This window comes from Mytilus galloprovincialis, chromosome 5 (genome assembly GCF_965363235.1).
Source record: "Mytilus galloprovincialis chromosome 5, xbMytGall1.hap1.1, whole genome shotgun sequence".
Classification (NCBI taxonomy): domain Eukaryota; kingdom Metazoa; phylum Mollusca; class Bivalvia; order Mytilida; family Mytilidae; genus Mytilus; species Mytilus galloprovincialis.
In genome coordinates this window covers 76,941,405-76,966,650 of record NC_134842.1, presented here as the reverse complement: position 1 = coordinate 76,966,650, position 25,246 = coordinate 76,941,405, and the positions used below count along the sequence as shown (strand labels likewise).

General features: G+C 32.3%; 2 protein-coding genes across 3 annotated transcripts; one reads left to right on the top strand and one right to left on the bottom strand.

Moving 5' to 3' along the window:
• Positions 1-522: 522 nt before the first annotated feature.
• Positions 523-12,866, bottom strand: LOC143076435 (ubiquitin carboxyl-terminal hydrolase 30-like). 2 transcript variants are annotated; one of them, XM_076252211.1, is made up of 8 exons: positions 12,698-12,866; positions 10,234-10,401; positions 9,185-9,276; positions 7,464-7,562; positions 6,110-6,313; positions 5,165-5,302; positions 4,225-4,409; positions 523-2,785 (listed from the first exon to the last, which is right to left on the bottom strand). In XM_076252211.1, exons 1-8 carry the CDS (start codon positions 12,834-12,836, stop codon positions 2,437-2,439), a joined length of 1,374 nt encoding a protein of 457 aa, XP_076108326.1. In that variant the 5' UTR covers positions 12,837-12,866; the 3' UTR covers positions 523-2,436. The 2 variants fall into 2 exon arrangements, with proteins under 2 accessions (XP_076108326.1, XP_076108327.1); XM_076252212.1 differs by lacking the exon at positions 10,234-10,401.
• Positions 12,867-15,105: 2,239 nt separating this feature from the next.
• LOC143076434 (uncharacterized) lies at positions 15,106-25,016 on the top strand. Its single transcript, XM_076252210.1, has 6 exons — positions 15,106-15,188; positions 16,870-16,974; positions 17,997-18,171; positions 19,002-19,146; positions 20,749-20,808; positions 24,881-25,016. The coding sequence occupies exons 2-6, from the start codon at positions 16,873-16,875 to the stop codon at positions 24,996-24,998; spliced, it is 600 nt and encodes a 199-aa protein (XP_076108325.1). The 5' UTR covers positions 15,106-15,188; positions 16,870-16,872; the 3' UTR covers positions 24,999-25,016.
• Positions 25,017-25,246: the final 230 nt, after the last annotated feature.

Below are 25,246 nucleotides of genomic sequence, written 5' to 3'. Positions count from 1 at the left end.
AGTCAAAATAGACCCAATCAGACTTTGTTTAATCTATGAAGGTTTTTATGACAATAGACAATACTTGCATTTCACAAGTACATGCACCAGTATATTCTATATTCAACTTGGGAGGCAATGTTGTTTAGCAAGTAGGATCGTATGATTTACAGTAGATACGCAAAGGATGATTGTGGTAAAATGTGGTTAAGAGAGATTATTGTTCATGTTTAAAAAAAAGGGTCCCCAAGTGATGGAAATAGCTCACACTGGTTGCATAAATAAGTCTCGAAATTGTTACCCTTCCAGATCACCTGAGATCACCCCAGGTTTTGGTAGGGTTAGTGTTGCTTAGTGTTTACTTTTCTATGTATTATTTTGTGCACTATTGTTTGTTTGCTTGCATTTTTCTTTTTCAGCTATGGCATTGTCAGTTTATTTTCAATCTATAAGTGTGAATGTCCCTCTGGTATCTTGCAACCCTCTTTTGAAAACATACAAGCAAATACTGTTCAACATATTGAAAAAAGATGAACTCTCAAAAACTGATAGATATTTTATTTTAGCAATTAAGATCAATTGATAATCTGAATAAACTAAACACATAACAGTTCATCAAAAGCAACAACAATTGTCAATGAATAGTTAAGTTAAAATGCCTTTAGGGGTAAAACATGATTAAATGTAACAAAACTATAAATTGTTAATAATCAGGAGCTGCTACAGCCATTTTAAAAAGAGGGTTCCCAACCCAGGATAAAGGGGGTGGTTCCAACTATATGGTCTACATTCAAATGCAATGATCATAAAAAGGGAGAGTCCACCCCCAAACCCTCCTGGATCCACAACTGAGCATGATTTTATAAACAACTATGGCTGAAACTTTCTCTACAGAAGGCATTGACATAGATACAAAATCTTTGAGTTGTACATTGTCATGATTGTTTATGACAGATGCATAATGATAATTCTAGATTAAAACAGTTCTGCTCACTTAGCATTTATAAGAAATATAAAGATCTGTCAAGGGCTGTTCCAAAAATAAATGTAGGGGGGAAGGCACTTTTTATTTGACCCGATCATGCATACATTTTAAATTGGATATTTCATTTAAATGTTCAAGCAATCTTTCTTAAACAACACCCACCCATCAAATATTAATAAAAGTGCCTTCCTCCCCCCCCCCCATACAATTAATTCTGGAAAAGCCCCAATGGACATGCCTAGCAAATTGCTACACTCTCAATAATTAAAATGCAAATTGAGAGGCTTTTAAAGATCATCCAACTTATATTAGCATGATTCAAAATAAATTTTAATCGAAAAACGTACCAGTATTTTGAATTTGAAATGTAAATAAACAAAATTTGTTAAATTTAATTTTAGTAAATTTCTCTATAGAAAATTTAATCTAATAATTTGATTTAAAAATTCAAATATTAAATTGATTTTTAAGAAAGATATTAATAACAATGAACAGTATGGATTCTTATGCAATATTAAATAAACTGCACATCTTACCAATCTTAGGAAATCTGTTGAGGGACCCAAGTATCAAGGTAATGTTGAAATATCACATGACCATGAAATATCATTTTATAATTCGTTGAAACATATAAATATTTCCCACACTATAACAATGCTATTATTTTCATGTTGATATGTAGAATTTCGCACATATACAAACCATTCAAAAAGCAAAATACATACTTAATAAATAACTTTTTTTCCATACTTATAAATGGACACATAAACATATTTCCACATTTGTAAATGGCACGCAACTTTACACATGTCAAACAAAAGGCAAGTAGCATAAGGAAACCACGCAAACGTAACTATAGTCCAAGTCATTTGGTTAACAACTGAACTGGGATGGGGTGCTTATTATGTACTAATATTGATGAGTAGCTGGTATAGGCCAATATTTGTCAAGCTTAATGGTATATCTTAAGAGTGAGGAATTTGAATAAAATACTTGATAGGGTTAAGGTTATCAAAATTTGGATGCAGCAGACAGGTACATCAAATGTCTGATTCAACAAACTTCTTAATATAATGTATTGTAACGCGTTGTATACTGTGGATTTCTTATAATTCCTGGGTTACCAGTTTTCGTTGATTTCGTGATTACATGCCGACTATGAATTTCAATGTTCAACAAAGTACAAAATTTCAATTTGCTTGTATGCAGACTTTGGGAAAACCACGAACTCAAATATCCACGAAAATACAATTTTTCCTCAGACCACGAAAAATTGGTACCGATGAAAATAAATGAATCCACAGTATGTATTAAATGTATAAAATGACATAGATAAAATTGTCTTTCTCATGATTGTAGTGATTAAATACAAACTTGATAAAATACAAATCAGGCAGTGTTTAAAATCATGTGCATTTAAAAAAAGTCGATGAATAAGGAATGAACACAAAAAGCAGCACTACACATATAAATTACATTCTCTCATATAACAACATGTAAGCTTCACTTGATAGAACATCATCTAAAGTACATGGAGTTACGGAGGAATCAGAACAACATAGCCAGCGTTCATTTTGTCTAGTTCCTTGTACAGTCTGAGGACTTCTACGGTAACAGATGAAATGTCCAGTAAACACATCTCCAAGATGTACAATAACAGAACTAAGTTTGTATGACATGGCTCCCTCGGGACTGTTGTGGTTGATGTCACTTGTACTGTTATAAGATGGTTTACGAATGTGAAGGCCACTCTGGGTTGTACAATCATAGTTCAAGGCTCGTAGTAAATTGACACCTGATGACGCAGACTGGTTTTGGAAACTGAAGATAAATAAAATTTATGTTCTTAAATAATGAGAATGTGTTCAGTGGATAACAGACAATAACAAGAAGGTGTCCATAGTACACGGATGCCCCACTTGCACTTTCATCTTCTATGTTCAGTGTACTGTGAAATTGGAGTTAAAACTTTAATTTGGCATTAAAATAACAAAGATCATATCACAAGGACAATATGTCCTAAGTGTCAAGCTGATTTGACCTCAATTTCTGTAAAAATACCTCAGTGAAAAACTTTAACCAAAAGCTTTAACCTGGACAGGATGAACAACAAAGGGACAGACGAACAGATTGGAAAATATAATGCCCCTAATATAAGTAAGGCATAACAATACACTGAAATCATATTTTTTCTTAAAGTCATATGAAACGAGTGAGTGGTGAAAAATAATGTTTATCCAATTCTTGAACCAATGCATGTATATATCATAAACTTAGTCCGCTGTGCACGATTTTTTTCATTTTTTACGCAAATATATCGTATAATCGTCAATTTTTTTTTTCTCTGTCTGTTATGATTTAACAAATAGGGCTGCTCATTAAATGCTGGGTTTTAAAGCCGAAGTTTACCGATTGTCACCTTATAGTAAACAAATAACAAAAAACATGCAAATTGAGCACGTGTTTAACATGTATATTCAGATAATTGTTTATTTTAATGACAGATCCATGCGTATTGCAATCACCGGATTTTTATGAGGAGGGTTACGCTCAAGTCACTATGCATACGAAAAATATGTTGGCGAATTGCTTCTTGGAAGCAAGCAATTAAAAATGAGTAAACTTCTTCTAAATGTGGACAAATTAAAGAATTTTCCTCAGAAAAAAGGTATATGTACATAAGTTGTATAATGAAAACTATCCAATTAGTTATAAAAAAACATATGCATAATTATTTTTAATTTGAGGTTTCTTATGTCAGACTTTAAAGTATGATCCCCATTTACATTACACATTATGATATTTTCACATCCACCATGAATTATTTTATTGGCATAGTAATCAAAGTTTTAAGGTGGCAACAGAACAATGGTGCATCTGGAGGCAGAAAAAAAGACAGCTTTAAATTCAATTAGCAAATTGTCAATACAATCAACCAGAAAGCTCTTCTTTAACATGTACAGTATAATGCTGTATGGTGACATATAACATATATATAATTGCTTATAACCATCATGTGCAGTTAACTTGGTCTTTCATGATTATCTTTCTTGTCAGCAAGTTTGCACTCATACCACATGTTCTTTTCTTTTTATTATGTGTATGTTATAAGTAAAATGTTATACAACATAAAACAAATGCAATAGTGTTTGTTCCGGCAGGATCTTGTACTTGAACCTCCCTTTGAATAAAAATATGTTGATTTTGAAATTTTGACTTTTTTCATTATAAAAACTTTCTCATTTACATTATAAAATTACCTAAAGACACAATCATCTCGACCTCCCACTAAACCCTGCTTCCTGTCTTTTGTAGCAGACTTTGAATACACAAAACCATCCATGTGTAACGTCTGAGGGAAAGTCACGCTGTCGTAACATTTCATCTGCATTCCATTGTCCAACCAGGATGTTCTTTGTATGTGTATACATAAACACTTTGGTAGCTGGAAAGTTTATTAATACATATATACATAAACAAATTATTTCTGAATTTTTTAAGTTTTACATCTCATATATGATTTCACCAATAACAATTTGCTAATCATGCTAATTGTGTCTTTAATTTTTTTTTGTACTGTAAATTCAGAAATATTATGTTTTTAAACATTGGAAATTGCAACAGTATATATACATGATATATACAGGTTTTGCAATAAAAATAATACATTGGAAAATTTTGATTGCATTATTTGTATGTTGCATTTTATCAATTATCAATCTTTATGAATTTCTTCTATTCATAATATAACATTTTTGTCCATTTATCAGCAATGGCAATAATATATTCATGCACAATTTTATAATTTACCACATTCTAAGATTAATAGTTTATTTCTGCATCCGTCAACACTTTGTGGGTTGTTGATCAAGCCAAACAAGGGGACATTTTGTTTTGGTTTTTCACCACAAATTAAAAGAGTCAAGAAATACTGTGTCTAAAAGAATCTTGTGGAAAAAAGACATTGTTGATGGCAAATCTGTAACCTATAGTTGTTAATTTCTGTGTCATCTGGTCTCTCATAGAGAGTTGTCTCATTGCAATTGGCAATCATACCACATCTTCTATTTTATTACAATCAATTAGCCAGTCAGTCTAGTGTAAAGCAGGGTTCAAACTTATATTACTTATGCAACATGTCCTCATTTTGAATTTTAATCTATTTATCAACTACGCTGTTTTCTAATCATACAATAATACCTTTCCTATTGTCAACTTTTTCTTGAATGTGGTTTTAACGACTGGTTTTCTGTTTTTACTACAACCTATACACTCAATATCATGGACTGTTTCCTCACTAATGTATCGCTGAAGCATTCTCTCCAATGTTAGTGCTCCCTGTTAATTAAAGTGTAAACAAAAAATATAAATTCTTTTAAGTTTTTCGAAAGAGTTGACCAAGGGATAAGTAACACTGATTATATCATGCACTATTTACTGATAGATCAATCAATAGGTATTCAGTGGAAAAAAGTTTCAAGCAACCCAGTCCAGTGGTTTGGTTTTAAACAAAATAAAAGACAAACATCATAAAAAATTAACTTCGAAATTAATTTCCTCAATAAGTATTTATTGCAGCAATCTAAAAAGAATGAAAAAGCGATAAATTTCTTTTATTGGTGGCAACCTAAACTTTAAAGCTTTCCTGTGGTGGGTTGTATTTTATTAGTTGTATAGCTTGCTTTGTTTGTTGGTATTTTTCACTTTTAACAACATCATGGAAACCAGATTTTAACTGTGCAGGAAGCTGGAGTACCTAAAGAGAATCAAAAGCTTGACAGGAAATTACTGAGACAGTCCTAAAATGCATGTTTGATAGAATAGAGTACTGTACCAATAAATAATTTCAAAAATTATGATAATACATGTATCTGAAAGACTTTTTGGATTGTTTACCATAAACTTAAATGAATTACAATATCATGATAAGATATATCTGCAAGAGGGGGATTGTAGTCCTTTTTCCCTTAAGCCAACTAAAATATAACTTTTTCAATTTTCTTACAATTCTCACAAAATTCTTGTACATGAATGCAACCACCAGCAATTCAGTAATTCAAAATTCTCTTATCCCCCCCCTTTTCTGCACTTATATCTGAACCAGCCATTTTCTTTTTTTCCAGGAAACAGTAAATAATTTCTTACCATAGATATGGATGGCAAGTTCAATGATAAACTATCAAATGCATCATATTTGATGGGATTCCTAAATCCACACTTCTGACATTCCATCTGACTAGCCAGTAATCCTCTAAAGGGTTGTTCCATTTCTCTGTGAGGTAAAACAGGTAGTAAGCCTTTTGTTCTGGACAAAGCATGTTTCTCAGACTGGTATTCAACATCAGAATTCTACAGGAAGAAAAATATGACAATCATGACCATAATTCTAGCACATTCAGCTTTAAAAAAGCTTTAATAACCATGTTCACTTGTTCTTGATAAATATCACTGAATATTAGTATGTTTATTAATTTTCTACTACTAGTACGTACTGTAGATAGTGGGTTATTTTTGTAGGTGCACATTTTCGCTTATTTTCGCGGACAAAAAAAATTGCCACAATAAATTCACCCAATTTAAAAGTACACTTGCAAAGGTATTGATAAAAGTTTTGGATCCGCCAAATTATCAACCGCCAAAATATTTTGTATACCTTATTCAATGAAAATTATGAAATTTTACACTCGCAAAATAACCCCCTATATGTTATCAACGATCTAAATCAAATAATTCTTTAAATTCTTAAAATCTTGCATTTCCTATCCTTGTTTTCTTTGATGTCCATTGAAATTTGTTGTTCTTACAATAGAGTTATCTTTTATCATGTTTTTGCCCTTCTCTCTCAATTTTTGACACCACTGAGCATGCTGAGTGTTACTTTCATTACTTTCTGAATTATACAATTTGCAATGAGTAACATGAACAGTGAAACAAGCGGAGCAGAAATTGATCAACATTCAGGAATAAATAAGTTCATCCCAAGTTTCATATGGGGTCATTACTACTAACTAACACTACAGGGAGATAACTCTGTAAAATCAGCAGAACGTTTTAATGACATGGTGTTGTTAAAGGAATGTTAAGCTTCTCAATGATCAAAATTAGTTTTTTTCAAACTGCTATATAACCAGTGTAATGTTTCTGATTAAATGGTTGGTTTAAAACTTTTGAAATTTTTATATTTTTGTCAGAGGGTCAAAGTAAATACTTTGTCAAAGTTTTAAGAAAATTAAATGAGCCAGATTAATTTTCATGATTTTAGCTCAGGTGTTGGGTACCACCTTAATTCCTTGTTTTGTGAATTTAATTAATCTGTTTTTGGTCATAGTGATGTCTTTCTACATTTGTTTTCAACTATTAATTTTTTATTGGCAATTTTTCCATTTTTCATTTTCATTATTTTTACCAGTCTGCATATGGTCTGAGATCAAATTTTTTTTTTAAATGTCTGATCTGACTTAAGTTCATCAAGATTTGTAGAAGACTAAGGAAGACAAACCTCTAATGTATCAGTGTCAAAAAGGGAGACAACTCTGGGATATCTAGCTGTATCTTCATCGAGAGTCTGTGTCAATACATGGAACAGCTCATGGGAATCCTATAATTGAAAATGACAAGGTATGAAAAAACATGAAAAGTTTGAATTTTATGAATAGAAAACACAAAAGAATATTGGGCAGTCAATTAATATGCAGTATCGCATGTGTCAGAGAGAACAAGAATAAATTAATAAGGCCTAAAAAAAATAATGTTGTGTTTCCGATCACCCCCTTGAAATTTTGAAGGGGCGGTAGGTAGGGATTTTTTTTTTTTTTTTTTTTTTTTTATAATATTATGCTTCATCATGTTCATTGCTGTCTCGGTTTTGTTTAAAGGCATGGACACTAGTTTGGGATTTAATAGAAAGAGATTGATTACCCACTTTAAAAATCTCCTCGAGATAACTTTTAGTTTACCCCTTTTAAAATCCCCCTGAAATAACTTTTAGTTTACCCCCCTTTAAAATACCCCTGAAAAAAAACTAAGTCCAAACCTAAAAAAAATTTGGGCAGCACTTCCCCTAGGAAATTAGCTTTTTAAACCCTATTCCCCTATTTCAGGACCAAAAGTTTGGGATTGTCAGAGAAAGAAATTGAGAAGATGTGGGGCAGATTAATTTATAGGAACATGAACCAAACATCATCCCAAACCTACAGATAGACAAATATATACATTATACACTGTACCTGGCAGGACACTTTCTTTTGGCAAAGCATCTGTGGCTTTTCATCAGAATGTCTAAAGGGTTGATTGGCTGACCAATTTCAGATGGATTAATATCATGTTCATTTTGAAGAAGGGTCTGGCATGAAAATTTGATAAATTTAATTCCAAAAGATTGCATTGTTCCAACAGTTGTGTTATTGTCATCAATACCCAGTCATTTTTGCCGGTGGCCGAGCTCAAAATTTGTGTTGTGTATTTTTTTTCATCGATGTTAGACATTGGATGAATTTCATTGCTAATGTCAAAAAAGGTGTTACTTTCTGTAAAATTTAGAAATATTTTTTTCTCCGCGAAATGGTCACACTTTCCACGTTGAACGTTGAATAGGACGCGTTGTGTTGCCATGTTCAAACACTGACAAACAAAAATAACTACTGCATATGCTCCCGCATATATAATTAGCCAAGAAGATTCCACTTTCCAGTACATTCTAAAAATAAGCCTCGAGCTTAAAATTAGCGTTGTTTTCTTTTGGGGCGATAAAAAGATCTAGGACTTAGAATTTTTTATTTTCTTTCAGAAAAAACGGCTGGTAGGCATACAAATTATTTTTTTTCACACATCAGCTTTAAAAACTTTTGAGTCAGGGGTCTGAAGGACTGTCGGTCGGGTGACCGGAAACACAACATTTTATTTTTAGGCCTTACTGCAAATAATAAATAATTGCATGCATTTATATGTTATTGCGTTTTCTGAAGAAAGGACAAAAATGTAAGATTTATTACTGTGATTTCAGGAAAATCTGAATACATATATTATATGGCACATGCCATGGAAACTTCGTAATTCATGGCATTTCTCTGAACCTAAGGTATGAATCATCTACTGGCCTTCCACCTTCTGAAATTTAAAGCTTACTACACTTATAAGAGTCACAATGTTTGCATTCTGCTACTTTTCATGTTTTATATTTATAAATAAATAAGAACGACAAAACTAATTAAGGAAGTTAACCTGTTCATCATGGGAGATAACCCATCTTCTATATCTCAGTGCATCCAGTACTTTAACAGGACTGTACATATCATTGTGGGACTCATTCAATGCTGAAATAAACAATATTAATAATGTGTTCATGGTATATACATGTGGCACAATCTGAAATTTTTCAAATGTTTTGATAATCGTTAACTGTGAGCATACTTCTTGCTGAAGCAGTCCTCTAGATGAGCGATTGAAGACCTGTATAGTCATGATATTGGTGGCCTTTGACTGCTTTCTGCTCTTTGGTAAGGTTGTTGTCTCTTTGACACATTCTTCATTTCCATTCTAAATGTTGTTCTTGTCAGTTTTTTATAATAGTCCATTATAAAAAACTGACAAGGCCAAATAAAAATATATGTGTGGTTCCAGTAACCTGACCAACCCTAATTTTAACCCCGACCCCTAGAACCTTTTCTTCATTTCTGAAAAATAAATTTTTAAACGATCAAATTTTGAAGATTGTGAATTAAAATAATAAAATTCGTAGATTTCTGCCATGTCTGCCATCTGAATTTCCATCAAAAGTATCTGTTTTGATAAAATGCAAGAATTCATAACAATTTGTTGTCAAAATGCAACAAAAATAACTACAAAGGTAAATGACTGTCTTTATTTTGCAACCAAACACTTTTAAAATGGCTGACTTCCGGTAGTGACGTGTATAATACCAGAAACAATTTCAGAAAACACAATTTTTTTTCCGGATTTTGACAATCCAAAATAAAATTTAGAAAAAAAATAAATAAAATTTGCAGACCTACCGACACTATTTTTTAAAAGTATGTAACTGGAACTGGAACCACACATATATTTTTCTTTGGTCCAAGAACAACATTTTGAATGGAAATGATGATTGTGTCAAGAAGATTTTAAATTTAAATAAAAATTCTGGAAAAGTGTTTGGTTAAAGCATAGGTATGGTCATGATAGTAGGGCGACCAGATACACAACCATTTCTTGTTTTGCCTTTATCATGTTTATAGTCATGATAGTCATGATAGTCATGATAGTAACTATACCTGACAATGTTTTTTGCACTGCAACAGCTAATGAATCACTACTTTGGTTTTCATGTCGGACAATGAAATCAGAGAGCCATGTTATCACACTGTTACATGATGCCCAGGACTGGAGAATAACATTGAGGAAACAGGTATTGCCTAAATTCTGTAAGCCAGCACAAACATCTGGAATAAAGACTGGAGAATAACATTGAGGAAACAGGTATTGTCTAAATTCTGTAAGCCAGCACACACATCTGGAATAAAGACTGGAGAATAACATTGAGGAAACAGGTATTGCCTAAATTCTGTAAGCCAGCACACACATCTGGAACATGTGGAATAAAGACTGAAGAATAGCATTGAGGAAACAGGTATTGCCTAAATTCTGTAAGCCAGCACATACATCTGGAATAAAGACTGGAGAATAACATTGAGGAAACAGGTATTGCCTAAATTCTGTAAGCCAGCACAAACATCTGGAATAAAGACTGGAGAATAACATTGAGGAAACAGGTATTGCCTAAATTCTGTAAGCCAGCACAAACATCTGGAATAAAGACTGGAAAATAACATTGATGAAACAGGTATTGCCTAAATTCTGTAAGCCAGCACAAACATCTGGAATAAATAGGAGAGAGTACAAATGAGAAACTAAAAGAAAGAATCATTATAATGAATAGAATGAATAGCAAAATAGCAAAAGAACTGCATGCCACTGTCATGACTGTTTCATCTTTAAATTAAAGATTCAATTTGCTACACTAGTATGCTACATGTTGTGCTACATGTACATGTATGCCTGGAAGCATGAAATGTATATTGAATGATTCTACAAACTAATACAGGAACTTGTAAAAACAGTATGAAATACATGTACAATTGAAATGTTCCTTACTCATTTGTTACTTTATTATGTTTGAAGGGACATGGAATAGAAAATGTACGAGATTATTATTATTTAAATGAGATAAAAAAATAAATAATCGAAATACATTTTATTTTTTAATCCTTTGATCCTGAACATCATCGAACATCATGAACATGCTGATAGTGAAATGATAATAGACAACTTTCGAGTTCGATGCATTTCCGTCAAAAACTCTGGTTTTAGTGAACGTCATTTGTGCGTTTAGGGGCGCCGTCACTTCCATTCCAATGTTGAGCGAGTGGTTGGAAAACTATAATTCCATATTGTACGAATTATTCGGCAAATTGAATTTTCAAAATTGACAATCAGCATTGCTGTCATTAGGGAATTGTCATTAAGTACCTACAGAACAACCACTATTTCTAGTTTATCCTGCACAATGACGACCACTAAGACGCTTGATGAACGTAAATAGTGCAGGGATACAGGCGACCCCCTCTATCTGGTAAATGACGTCATAAAGGCGCGTATAATTGACGAGTTTTTTCCGGTGACGGATGAACTCGAAAGTGGTCTATTGGCTTTCAGCAGCCAGTTCAATCAATTAATTAGGGTAATTTTTTTTTTTATAGCATAAATAGTAGAATTATGATTTGCAGTCTAACCTAGTGACACACCACCTTTTCTTGAGAAATCCAATATACATCATGTACATGATATAAGTGTGACGGGATTGCTTCCATAAGAACATGTGGTAGACACTCATTCAGCCGTAAGCGGTTGAGCTAAGGAAGAAATTCTTTATCTCAGTCTGTTAATGCGCTGTCTTGTAACACAGAGCCTCAGAGGTCCTGGGTTCAAGTCCCAATGGTGGCAATCTAGTCTTAATAATTGTGACATCTTGAAAGGCTATAATATTTTTTTCTTTGACGCCTTACATGGACGTGAAGGCGTCAAATCAAAAACTTAAAATTACATTTCAAAATGTCATAATTATTTGGACTATTGACAATCAATGAATCATGCTCTCCAATTACATACTTATCATTCTGATTGATATCTATGGTTATCAACATTTATTTTGAAACATTGCACATGGCTTAAATAAAGCAATTGAACAACAGATTTTGACGAGATTTTGTTATTACATTTTCTCTGTTCATACTAGTCCAAATAATTATGAGCCTTGCCAGACGTCATAATTATTTGGACTATGTTCATATCGGCATTAGGCAGCCACCATTGGATTTTCTGGGGGGGGCTATGGTTTTTTTTTTTCTGGACAAATTTTTTTTTCGCCTGTGGCAAAAAACAATCTATTTTTTCCGCGACAAGTCGAAAACAAGTTTTTTCTTTCAATTTTAGCATTACATATAGTGGCAGCTGAGGGTGAAACAAACAATTTTTTTTTCTCAGAATAAAAATCAAATTATTTTTTTCTCCAAAAACTGGAAACAAACTTTTTTTTCCAAAAAAAAAAATACAAAGCCCCCCCCCCCCCCCCCAGAAAATCAAATGGTTGCTGCCTAAGCTGATTAGTACAGACATACAGATGGTTACTCGACTAACTTTTTAATTAACACGATAAATAATTTTCAACCATAAGTTTACCTTTAGATTTTGATCGCTTAGACTGTGAAGGGCCCCAAAACACATAAACACCAGTTGAAATCACAGTTGCTAGTCCACTAAATAGTAAAACGTTTTTACTAAAAAGGTCAAACATGACGACTGGACGATCTTTCAACATAAACAAATTCTGCAAGGGACGACAGTAATGACACATCGTCAGATTGTACTATTTAAAAACTAAAAATGATATAATTAGTAACCATGTGAAGTTCAATGTAACAACGCACCACAATGAACAACAAAATACAGTTATACAACTGTGGGAAATTGAAAGACGGCTCTACAACTATAGGTAGATAAAAAAAACCTAAAATAAAGCTAATCAAATATAATGCATTAGTGTATCTATATGTCTCATTATTCTAGTCAACAAGACACATTGTTTATATTGATTGTATATTATGGCGCTTGTAAATTGTATAGTCGGGCGCATGTACAAAGTTGAAGTTAATTAGATGTTATTGTGGCAATAATAAAATAAAACTACATATTAGTTCCTTTCTTCCTCACAAATGTTTAAACGGTGTCTTCCTCGAATGCCAACATTTTATATGTTGCCTATTCCTTGAATGCCAACAAAAATATTTCAATGGATGTTTATATAATAACAAAAGGTGTTTTTATAAGTATTTAACTGTAAAAAAATAATTAGCGAACTTGACGAAATTGCTACATTTTATCACTTTTTAATACGAAAAAATAGCAAATATTTAAGGCCTTTAAATTATCATGAATTTAAAGAAGAAAGAAAATGAAAACATTTTTACTATTTATTGAAAAAAAATTGGGGGAATGAAAATGTTTAATAACATAATTAGACATATTTAGATGAACTATATGAATAATTTTATTGAACAATCAAGTAAACTTTAAAAATCATCAAAAATAATTGAGTAAATTTGATAACTCTACAAAGAGACTGACTGTACTAAGTGTCTTTTTGTTGTTGGGATATACAAGTACCTGGCCACGTCCATTCTGTGTAATATTTCTATTAGCATCCATCTGATGAGATTTAAGGCGTTTTTAACTGATTTGTTTAGTTAGTTCGACTATGTGGTATTGGCTTTGCTCATTGTTGAAGACTGTACGGTGAACTATATATAGTTGTTAATTTCTCTGTTATTTGGTCTCTTGTGGGGAGTACCTGTATAGAGTTAAAATAACAAACTTGTTAATCGTTTAATTAATAAAAGCTGTTATCTAATTAATCATGTTAGTTGAACAGAAAACTAATCATAACATCAGGATAAACCTTATTACAATTAACGAAATAAGTATTCTAACTGCTTAATAACAAGTGTTGATTTTTGACGATGTAAAGAGTAAACAAATCCAACCTTAAAATTTTGACTGAAAAATAAATAAAATTGTAAGATAAGCTTAAACATACTTAGAATTATTCTTAAGATATGATATAAAATATTATCGGGTGCCGAATTGACAATAGATAGTTGCCGATTTAACCAGGAGACGATCTATAGGTGCCGATTTGATTTTTTTTATAAGGTGCCGGTTTGCCTTGAACATCTTCGAGTTTTGTTGGAACGACAAATTGAAAAGTAATAAAAATTAAAAACCAGCTTCCTTTCCTCAATCCTCACAATAAAAAAAAGTTAGCAGGTAATCAATTTAGGAGTAAGTGTCCGATTTTTAAAAAAAAAAAGCCTTAATTCTTAGGGTCAAAATTCTGTAACACAGGAATGACAAATCCAAAATATTCAAAAAGGGAGCTTACTTCCGTCAATTAAAATAATATGTTAAAGTTATCACAAGAATAGCTTCAGCCTTGGTTTAAAAGATTTTGAGTTGACGTGCGAAATGTTGACGTTTGATGAGTTGAGTCAATGACAGTTGGACAGGCGTCCCGAAAAAGGTCCTGCTCCCCCTTTCCACGTAATATTTACAAACCAATTATATAAAATGTATAAGGTTATATATAACCATTGATATCAATAGCCATATATAAATGGATATTATATCTCTGATATAACTGATTTGCGACGATGCATTGCAACTACTAAAATTTGGATTATAAATACATACTTTTAAATTCAAAATATCAATATCTTTTCAATTGAACAAATATGTACTGAATAAGCATCATGTAATTCAGTAAATAAAGAAATAATAAATTTATAGTTTAAACAAGGGAAATAACAATTACATAATCCTGTCTGCCGCGCATGTGCAAATGACAAAGTCACCATTATATTATCCGAAATATTCTCGTATCTTATTATTGATTAATTCCTAGAATCTTCCTTGGCTTTGACAGCTCTAGACATTTATACTCACTGGTTTTGCCATATACTAAATTAATAGTTCGTTTTGGTGCGTTCTTTTTTATAAATAATAATGAGGTTTTTATTTGTTATATAATGGGTTCCAAAAGAGAACAATCCTAGCATGCTTATTAGATATCCATAACTAGCCAAATTATAAACGTGATTGGAAGCACATAGAACATGTAAATCTTGCAATTGTTAAAAAAAAAAACACCAATCTAGTCAAATCAAAGACACACGGGATATGTAGATACATGGCCCCATCCTCTCTCTAAAAAAATCACCATCACTGCCCTGGGATATGTAGATACATGGCCCCATCCTCTCTCTAAAAAAATCACCATCACTGCCCTGGGATATGTAGATACATGGCCCCATCCTCTCTCTAAAAAAATCACCATCACTGCCCTGGGAACAGTATAACTGACATATATGTTCCTGCACTGCCAGAGGAGAAATTCTGCAGGAATGAAAATTATGCCCATCATTTTAGCATCAAAATTCTAAAAAAATGTTTTCTTTCTACACATTATATACATTGTATCCTGTGGATGCTAGATCTTAATTTAGCGTACATTTTGTGGCATTAAAACATTAAAACTGTCAAATAATCTTCAATAATTAAAGGATCGCTAGCTAGTCCAAATAATTATGACGTCTTGAAAGCCTATTATAATTTTTTTCTTTGACGCCTTTCGTCGAAGTAGGGCGTCAAAGACATTTTTTTTATAATAGCCTTTCAGGATGTCATAATTATTTGGACTAAAGGATCGCTATAAACTTAAAGAAAAAAAGAAGCTGTTTAAAGTGTTTTGTACAATTTTCCTGACGAACCTTAATTATAATTAAATTGGCATAGTTAACAGCTCCATGTGTTACACAGTGAAGTGTGTTTACGATTCACTTGTTGTTGAGTATTTGGTTGCAAATTACAATAATTACGAATTTCAAGTAGCAAGTTACCAAAATCCAGTGGCGAGTAAGGAAAGTTACAAAAGATGAATTGCTAGTTATTAAAGTCATATGTTCTGTGAAAATGGGAAAAACTATTTTGATTGGTTGATATAGAATAGTTGCTGACGGTATTACACAAATGTTTCATGTACACTATCACAACTCAACCTTTTCAACTCGCAACTTGTAACTCCATGATTTAAGAAACCGTTAGTGTGTTTAGGGTTAGTCAAAATAATTATGACGTCTTGAAAGCTAGGCTATTTAAATATTGTTTTCTGCTACTAGGAATTTGTGTCACAAAAAACAGAAAGCCTTTCAAGATATCATAATCATTTTGGCTTTATTAGGATTACATAAATCAATATGCTGAATATCATGGTGGTTATGGTACAATGTGCATGATGTGGTAGCTAGGTTAGTCCGAATTATTGACATGATTGATAGATTATAATTTTTATATGACTTATTACTATTAGACAAATGTGGATGGCTTGGTAACAAATAGTAAAAAAAAATTTCAGTTTCTTATATCTTGTATATAATAACTATATAGCTAGCTGGATTTTAGGTTTAAAAGTTAAAACCCATACATGTTTGTATGTTACAAACCAAATTTTCCATACCCAATACCTGTCATCATGGTCATGATAGCAAACCAAATACTGTAAAATAATTATTATGAGTTTTATATACCAATTTGCAAGGGAACCACAAATTTAAATGATCGACGATATATATACAAATTTCTAAAAAGTTATATTCAGAGTGCAAGGTTTCAACAATCTATGAAAATTGGTGCCCATGAAAATAAATGAAACCACAGTAAATATATCAAATATGTATACTCCCTTTTTGATATAAATGTCTTATCAATAATGATATAACCTGTTCACTTATACTTTATAGAAAATGGGTAAAGTTAAAAGACAAAGAAAGAAACTGCATACAGAAGCAGTAAAAACTACGGACAACAAAGTAGAAATAGTAGATATGATGGATACAGACATTAAGGTAAACTATGTACAATCTAAATTCTTGAACTTTTGCATGAATTTTTTGTTACTAGTATCTTCTTGTTAAAAAATCAAAATCACATATTTGACAGTCGTCAGAGAATCACTATGATAAATGCGAGCATTTATTTCTGATTACAGTATACAAAGCTCAGACTTTGTTCTTGAATTGGTATAATCTGGGTCTTTACTGGTAAGGGGGTCTCATTGGGGGTTTCTGATCCCGAATCCTGCTTACTGTTTTGCCAGATTTCCGATTCTCATTTTGTTGTAATTTCCCATGTCCAGCTATACTTATTTCCCGTTTTCATGGCACAAAAATTTGATTTTTCACCTGTCATGCTTACAAAAAATCGACAATCCTGCGTCACGCTTAGACCCCCATGAGACCCACTGGTAACACTAAGACAACCTCAATCTGCAATGATCTAATTAAAATTCATTCTCCACATTAGCTCCTTTTTGTTTATATGTCATGAATGCGACATATAATCAATGAGAAGACAGTGTGGAGAACTGGAGTTTCTCTAAAAATCTTTAATTAGGAAACCAATGGCCAAAAAGTAGCCTAATTTTACAGTCTTCCTGAGCAATATCCTGAATATGCATGATTTATTTGCCTGAAGATTTTTAGCAATCAACATCTTTAAGATCTATTTATTAAGGTGGTACCTAACACTACAGGGAGGTAACTCTGTAAAGTCAGCTAACAGTTTTAATAACGTTGTGTTTTATAAGGAATATTAAGCCTCCCAATGATCAGAATTGGTGTTTGTCAAAATGCTATATAACCAGTGTAATTTTTCTGACAAAACGGTTGGTTCAAAATTTTTGAAATTTTTATATAAGTTTTGTTAAAGGGTCGAAGTAAATTATTTGACAAAATTTTATGAAAATTAAATGAGCCAAATTAATTTTGGTGAAATGTTCGGTACTACCTTAAGATGTGTAGTTTTGCACATGATCAGAGTTGAACTTTTGATAATTTTTCAAAACACATTTTTTTTTAATTTTTTGTAGCAACCAGAACTCAGGTTAGACAATCCATTTGCCAATCTTGACCTTGACCTAGGTCAGCTGAAGCAGAAGCTACCAGATTTTGATGCTAGAAGTCAAGTGACTAATAAATCTTTAAAAGGTTTACACATAAAAAAGAAAGATAAAAAGAAACTTAGACATGATATTTGGATCAAAAGTAAGTGTTACAAATTTAGGGTACTCTGTTTAAAGATTGATTGTTGTTGTTTTATCGCATCTTTTAATCGCCACTTTTTGGATATTTTGTGGTGGTCAGTTTTTACAGGCGGAGGAAGCCAGAGTGCACAGAGAAAACCACAGACCTTCCATAGAAAAAACTTAATTTCTAGTCAATAAAGATTAGAGTCTATAGCTAGGGGAACATCGGTGAAGATCAGGGTTCAAACTCAGAACCTCTAGAACTACTTAGACCACTTGACCACAGAGGCCCCTTCTGTATAAAGAATAAAAAGAATTATCATCTATATATACCACACACAGATACAAAAAATAGCAATATGTATCAGTTGAACAAACAGCCATCAACAATTAGCAAAATCAATACTGTGAAGTAAACTGCAGAAACGTCAGATATAAGAAACAATTACAAAGGCATGAATGCGAAAACCTTTACTACAAAATTGGTACCCACATAAATAAATGATTCCCCAGTATCTTGAAAATATAAATAAAAAGTACAGGTCACTGACCTATTTATATGATTATTTACTGCAAATATGGTGTTGCTATTATTGATAATTTGACTAGAGTATCGTCGCAAGTCTTTTCTCAATTTATTTTTAATTTTTTCAATGCATCCTTTCTCCATGTTACATACATGACATATATCCATTTAAAAAAAGAAACAAGCAATAAAAAATGTTAAAAACAAAAACAAAAACAATTTAGTTAAAATGATTATTCAAAAGGAATGTTGGAATGTTTCATAGGCATCTTATCTTTTGGAAATGAGTCATTATACATGATACATTATGCATTTTTGTGCAGAATTAAATGCAGTTGAAGCAGCAAAGAAAGAAGAAAAGGAGAGAAAGAAGAGAGAGAAGACAGCAATTGTGGGTGACATTGGAGCCATGGGGGATGCCCTTCCTACCATAGAACTCTTAATGAAAAAATCCAGTAACATCAACAGGTGCTCTTTAGCTTGATAATTTTATGTTTATTGTCATTATAGAATTTTATAATTGATTGATTGATTGATTGATTGATTGGTGTTGGACACCACTTTCGACACTACTGTGCTATTGTATGGCGGTCAGTTTTTATTGGTAGATAAAGAGTGCCCAGAATTTATGGTAATGGCAGATACTAGGTCATGTTTTTAGTCGATTCACTTTTTTGTAAAGATTGAAATTAAAATTTAATAAGAATACACTTCACACCATCTTTTGAAATACTTTTTGCTTGCATATCAAATCATTAATGACATGTCAAGAGAAGATGCAGAATATCTTTAAAAAAGTACACTGCCTTGGTGGTCTCATATGGTAGCATGTTCAAGTGTTGGAGGTCAATGGTTTGAATTCAGGCCAGGTCAAATGGAAGACTTTAAAATTTGTATTTTCTGTATCTCCTCTGAGCATGCAGTTTTAAGTAAGAGCAAAGACTTGTTGGCTCAGAGTCAGAATAATGTGTTCACTGGACAAAATATTGTTTCACTACAAACACACGTGCTTTGTTTACTAATGATCACTAATACGCATGCTTGAAATGCTCTTCCGAAAATTAGACACTAAATCGTAAATTCAAAATGATTTCATGCTAAATTAAACAAGTCCAACTATTATAATTAATATTCAAACACTATTAAAGGTAAAACAGTTAAAAAGCCGACGATTTCCTGTGAATTTGATAAACAATACTAATCCCGGAAATGAGTCCGAAATTGGTCGTTTTACTATTGTCGTAAAACATCCGGTTATAATTTTGTCTTAAAAAATGGAAAGAAACGTAAGCGAAGTTTGAGAAATTTACCGTTTTGAGTCATTAAAATCATTTCATTTTTAAACTGTTGCCTTCCTTTTATTGCTCAAGATCGATTTTAAGGAAAATGGTAGGGAAATTTCTGAAGTAAATGCGATGCAACAGTTAAACAAGTTCGTTGATGCTACGAGTATGACTGTATGAGCATAAATTATACACACAATCTTTGTTTGAAAAAGGGCACCAACTTTTAAGTTATCCGAAAATGACCGAAATTAGGTGAAAAAATTTCCGGATCCTTGGTGTTCAGGTAAGGTGATAAATCTTCCATGTTACAAGCTTGTTCTTGTCCTGAATATGCAAATTACCTTGCCGCTTGATGTATAGCCGCAATTTAAAATAAGCTATGTATCACTGATTGAAAGATTGGAATGGTAGTTCGAATAACTTCTATGGTGTGTGAACAATAATGAACAAAAGGGTAGTTTGACCTTGACTTCCCATGAGGGTCTTACACGGTCAATATAGAACAACACTTCAACAAAGCACTATTGTAGACAGATGCCAGCTTTAAACTTTGTAAAATAAACTTTTTAGTTGTGGTTGTTTGGGTGCATGATATGTGCACGTGGCATTGATGATTGTCATTTAATGGAAAAACCATATCATTGCATTCTTTTTGTGGTGTAGATTCAGCTAGTTAATTTGCCCCATATCTTATTTGTATCTTCAGCTGTTGTATGGGAAAATAAATTTAATTTAATTTTTTAAAAATCCAAGCTAAATTATAATTTATTTTTATCTTATCAAGTGATCAAAAAGAACAGAAGAAGCGAGGTATTGCCACGGAAAAGAAAAGAAAAAACCAAATGTGAGTTATTTAGAACAAACCAAAATAATAAGTTTTATTTATTCCAAAAGAATATAGGGTTGATTGGTCGACTTTAAAAAAAAAGTCTATTTGATAGTCACATTGGAGATAATTCCATGTTTTCAAGATTTAAACCATGATACCTAATTTAATTTCTCTTATTTTTTATATAGCTTCAATGAACAAAGTGATGTCTGTTTATATGAATGGGATAAATTTTGGTTAACTAAGTAGAAAAGTTACAACAACTGATAAGTTTACAAAATTTATTTTAAGAAATCCTCATAAGAAAGTCATTGATGGTGCTCACAATAGAGGCTGGTCTGGAAACCTTAAATACATATCTTTGATTGCAGCACTTTTATTGTTTCTTTTATGGCTTGGTGGTTGTGTTATCTCAGTCTTCCATCTTCATTAATCAATTTCAGTACTAGGGTTGTGAGTTCAGCATTTTCTAGATCCACATGAATTGATTTAAATTGGCAAAATCCAAAACCTAATATGCAATTCTAATGCAAGAAATTTGTAACGTTCATTTTGATTGGATAACGTCAATTATTTACATGTCATTGACAATTGATGCTATGGTACGGATGCACATGTGCAGTGGGCTTATGCCAAAGGAGTAGGTTCAGTAAGACCCCGTTTTGGCCCCAAAATATAGCAGTTTTACAAAATTGTGAAATTGTAATCTTTTGGTTATTTATTGGAAAGTAGAATGCTTCTGCTACATAAATATAGGCTGTTTTTGACAATACAATGTACATGTATCGGGTTCTTGCATCATTAAGTCATGCTAAATTACTGAAATCTTCACAATTTGTGCATTTTAGTTAAATTTTAGACGGTTTCCGTCTAAAATGAAAGTGGCCGCATTCGTGTTCATTCATAATATTGAAATGTAACTTGTATTTGACGATAATACATAACATATATAAAGGTTGAGGATGAACACGGCTGCGGCCACTTTCATTTTTGACCAAAACCAACTGAAAAGTGACGTTATTTGGCATATTTGATAGATTTTTCATATTTAAGCTTGAATCAATCATTTAAAATTTTTCCCAAAAACTAATCAAATCAATTGAAATAGACACTTAAGTGTTTAAACAGTGTCCAAAATCTTTCGTTAGATGAACCTGAAATTTGAGGCCAAAATTGTCCCTTACCGGACCTACTCCCTTTAAATACATGTTTTAACGTTGTTTTCAGTCAGTTTCATTAGAATGAAGAAACAATATTATATTTTAAGCTCCGACTGCATCAATTGGGAATTTGATGGTTGCAAATACCCATTTACTGTCTCCGCTAACGCGTCGCCAGTAAACTTAATTTGCGACCATCAAATCCCCAATTGATGCCGTTGGAGCTTAAAATACAATACAGTTATCTCCTTATTGTTGCGGAATTAATAAAACTAAAAAGTAAAATCACAAAAATAATGAAGTCAAGGAAAAATTCAGAATGGAAATTTCCTAATCAAATGGCAAAATCAACAGATAAAACACATCAAACAAATGGCCAACAAAATTCATATTCCTGACTTGGTACAGGATTTTCTTATGCAGAAAATGGGGGATAGAACCTGGTTTTATAGCTAGCTAAACCTATCACTTGTAGCTAATCCAAACAAGGATCAGAGCTTTTTATGAGGGAGATAAATTTCTTAATGTAACATGATTTACAAAATTTAAAACTGCAAATATCAATCAAACATTATCCATATTGTCATGCCAGTACAAAAGTACTGTTAACTAGGTGGGTGACAATTGATGACAATGTAAAACAATTAAAATCAGAAAACTAACGGCCTTATTTATGTACAAAAAATGAACAATAATAAATATGTAACACATAAAGAAACAACAACCAAGCCTGTCCTGATTCTTTCTATAGAAAAGAAAATAAGGTACATGTATATTTTGCAGTTATTTTTTAGCCTGTCAAAATTTTGATGGGACATATTATGGTATACAAATGTCCTGTGTCCATCCATCTGTCCGTCCGTCCGTCTGTCTGTCTGTCTGTCTGTCTGTCTGTCTGTCTGTCTGTCTGTCTGTCTGTCTGTCTGTCTGTCTGTCTGTCTGTCTGTCTGTCTGTCTGTCTGTCTGTCTGTCTGTCTGTCTGTCTGTCTGTCTGTCTGTCTGTCTGTCTGTCTGTCTGTCTGTCTGTCTGTCTGTCTGTCTGTCTGTCTGTCTGTCTGTCTGTCTGTCTGTCTGTCTGTCTGTCTGTCTGTCTGTCTGTCTGTCTGTCTGTCTGTCTGTCTGTCTGTCTGTCTGTCTGTCTGTCTGTCTGTCTGTCTGTCTGTCTGTCTGTCTGTCTGTCTGTCTGTCTGTCTGTCTGTCTGTCTGTCTGTCTGTCTGTCTGTCTGTCTGTCTGTCTGTCTGTCTGTCTGTCTGTCTGTCTGTCTGTCTGTCTGTCTGTCTGTCTGTCTGTCTGTCCGCATAAACATATCGCACAATAACTTGAGTACAACTTATCTAAATTTCATGAAACTTAATATAGTTGTTTCTTATGATGGTCAAATGATCTGTATACTTTTTCGTGAAAATAAGATTAATACTTTTTGAGTTACGGCACTTTCTAACTAAAACAGGGGTGTGTTTTTTTCACATGTCGCACCGTATCTCAAAAACTATTTATGATTATTGCTTAAAATTTTACACACTTCTTTGTAATATTAATCTAAAGATATGTATACTTTTTGGTGATGATTCAAAACTTTATTTTTGAGTTATTGAGTGTTTTGTAAAAGGGGAGTTTTTTTTTACATGTCCCGCTGTATCTCAAAAACAATTTATGATTATAGCTTAAAATTTTACACACTTCTTTGTTATATAAATCTAAAGATCTGTATACTTTTTGGTGATGATTCAAAAATTTATTTTTTAGTTATTGAGTATTTTGTAAAAAAAAGGGGAGGGCTTTTTTACATGTCGCGCTGTATCTCAAAAACAATTTATGATTATTGCTTAAAACTTTACACACTTCTGTGTTATATAAATCTAAAGATCTGTATACTTTTTGGTGATGATTCAAAATTTTATTTTTTAGTTAATGAGTATTTTGTAAAAAAAAGGGGAGGGCTTTTTTAAATGTCGCGCTGTATCTCAAAAACAATTTATGATTATTGCTTAAAACTTTACACACTTCTTTGTTATATAAATCTAAAGATCTGTATACTTTTTGGTGATGATTCAAAATTTTATTTTTTAGTTATTGAGTATTTTGTAAAAAAAAGGGGAGGGCTTTTTTACATGTCGCGCTGTATCTCAAAAACAATTTATGATTATTGCTTAAAACTTTACACACTTCTTTGTTATATTTATCGAGAGAACTGTATACTTTTAGGTTTTTATTAAAAATTTTATTTTAGTGATATTTTTTGTAAAAAAATAAGGGGGGGAGGGGGGTTTGGGTTTCACATGTCCCGCTGTATCTCATAAACAATATATGGTTATTGCTAAAAACTTAAATTTAATTTAATTTCTCAGAAACTATTTATGATTATTGCATAAAACTTCCTCACAAGACGTCAGGCGTATCATGCGCTCATGGCACAGCTTTTATTATATTGGTATATCTAAATTTGGCAGTGGGTATATTGTATATTCTGTGGGTTCATTATTATTTCTCATTATTGGTTGAATACCCATTTTCATGGATTTTGTGGTAACAGGTGGAAGACAAATTTAAATGTTCAATAGTTATCAAAGGTACCAGGATTCTAATTTAATACACCAGACGCGCGTTTCGTCTACATAAGACTCATCAGTGACGCTCAGATCAAAATAATTATAAAGCTAAACAAGAATAAAGTTGAAGAGCATTGAGGACCCAATGAATTTCTCATTTTCTATAAGTTTGTACATGTCATATGCACACTTTGGCAAAACCACGAAATCCAAGTATGTATCCATGAAAATGCAAGATTTCCTCAATCACTGAAAATCAGTACCCCAAAAAATAAATGAATTCTCAGTTATTATAAATATGATGTGTTATCACTGTGATTTGAAATTTTGCAATTATTCAATGCTAGATATAACATTATTGTATACATATTTTGTAGGATGGAAGATATCTCGATATTCAAACAGATTTTAGATCATCCAGCATATAAAGAGAATCCTACAGAGACAATTACTACACACTTACAAAACAAACTGAAACAAGAAGATGCAGGATAATAAAATATTATATTCAAAGTTTTGAAATCTTGTTTTTGATAAGGAGTAGGGCCAAGTGAAGGGTTGTTAGGATCGCACAAAAAATTGTGCACATCTATATTTATACTTTCCATATGCCAAATGTTTGATGGTATATATAATCAAACAGGCATGTGAGCTTTCCCAATCACTTGCTGATGACCCTGCAGGCCAACCAACATGGCTGACATTGCTAAAAATAGAAAACAAGGGTAAAATGCAGTTTTTGG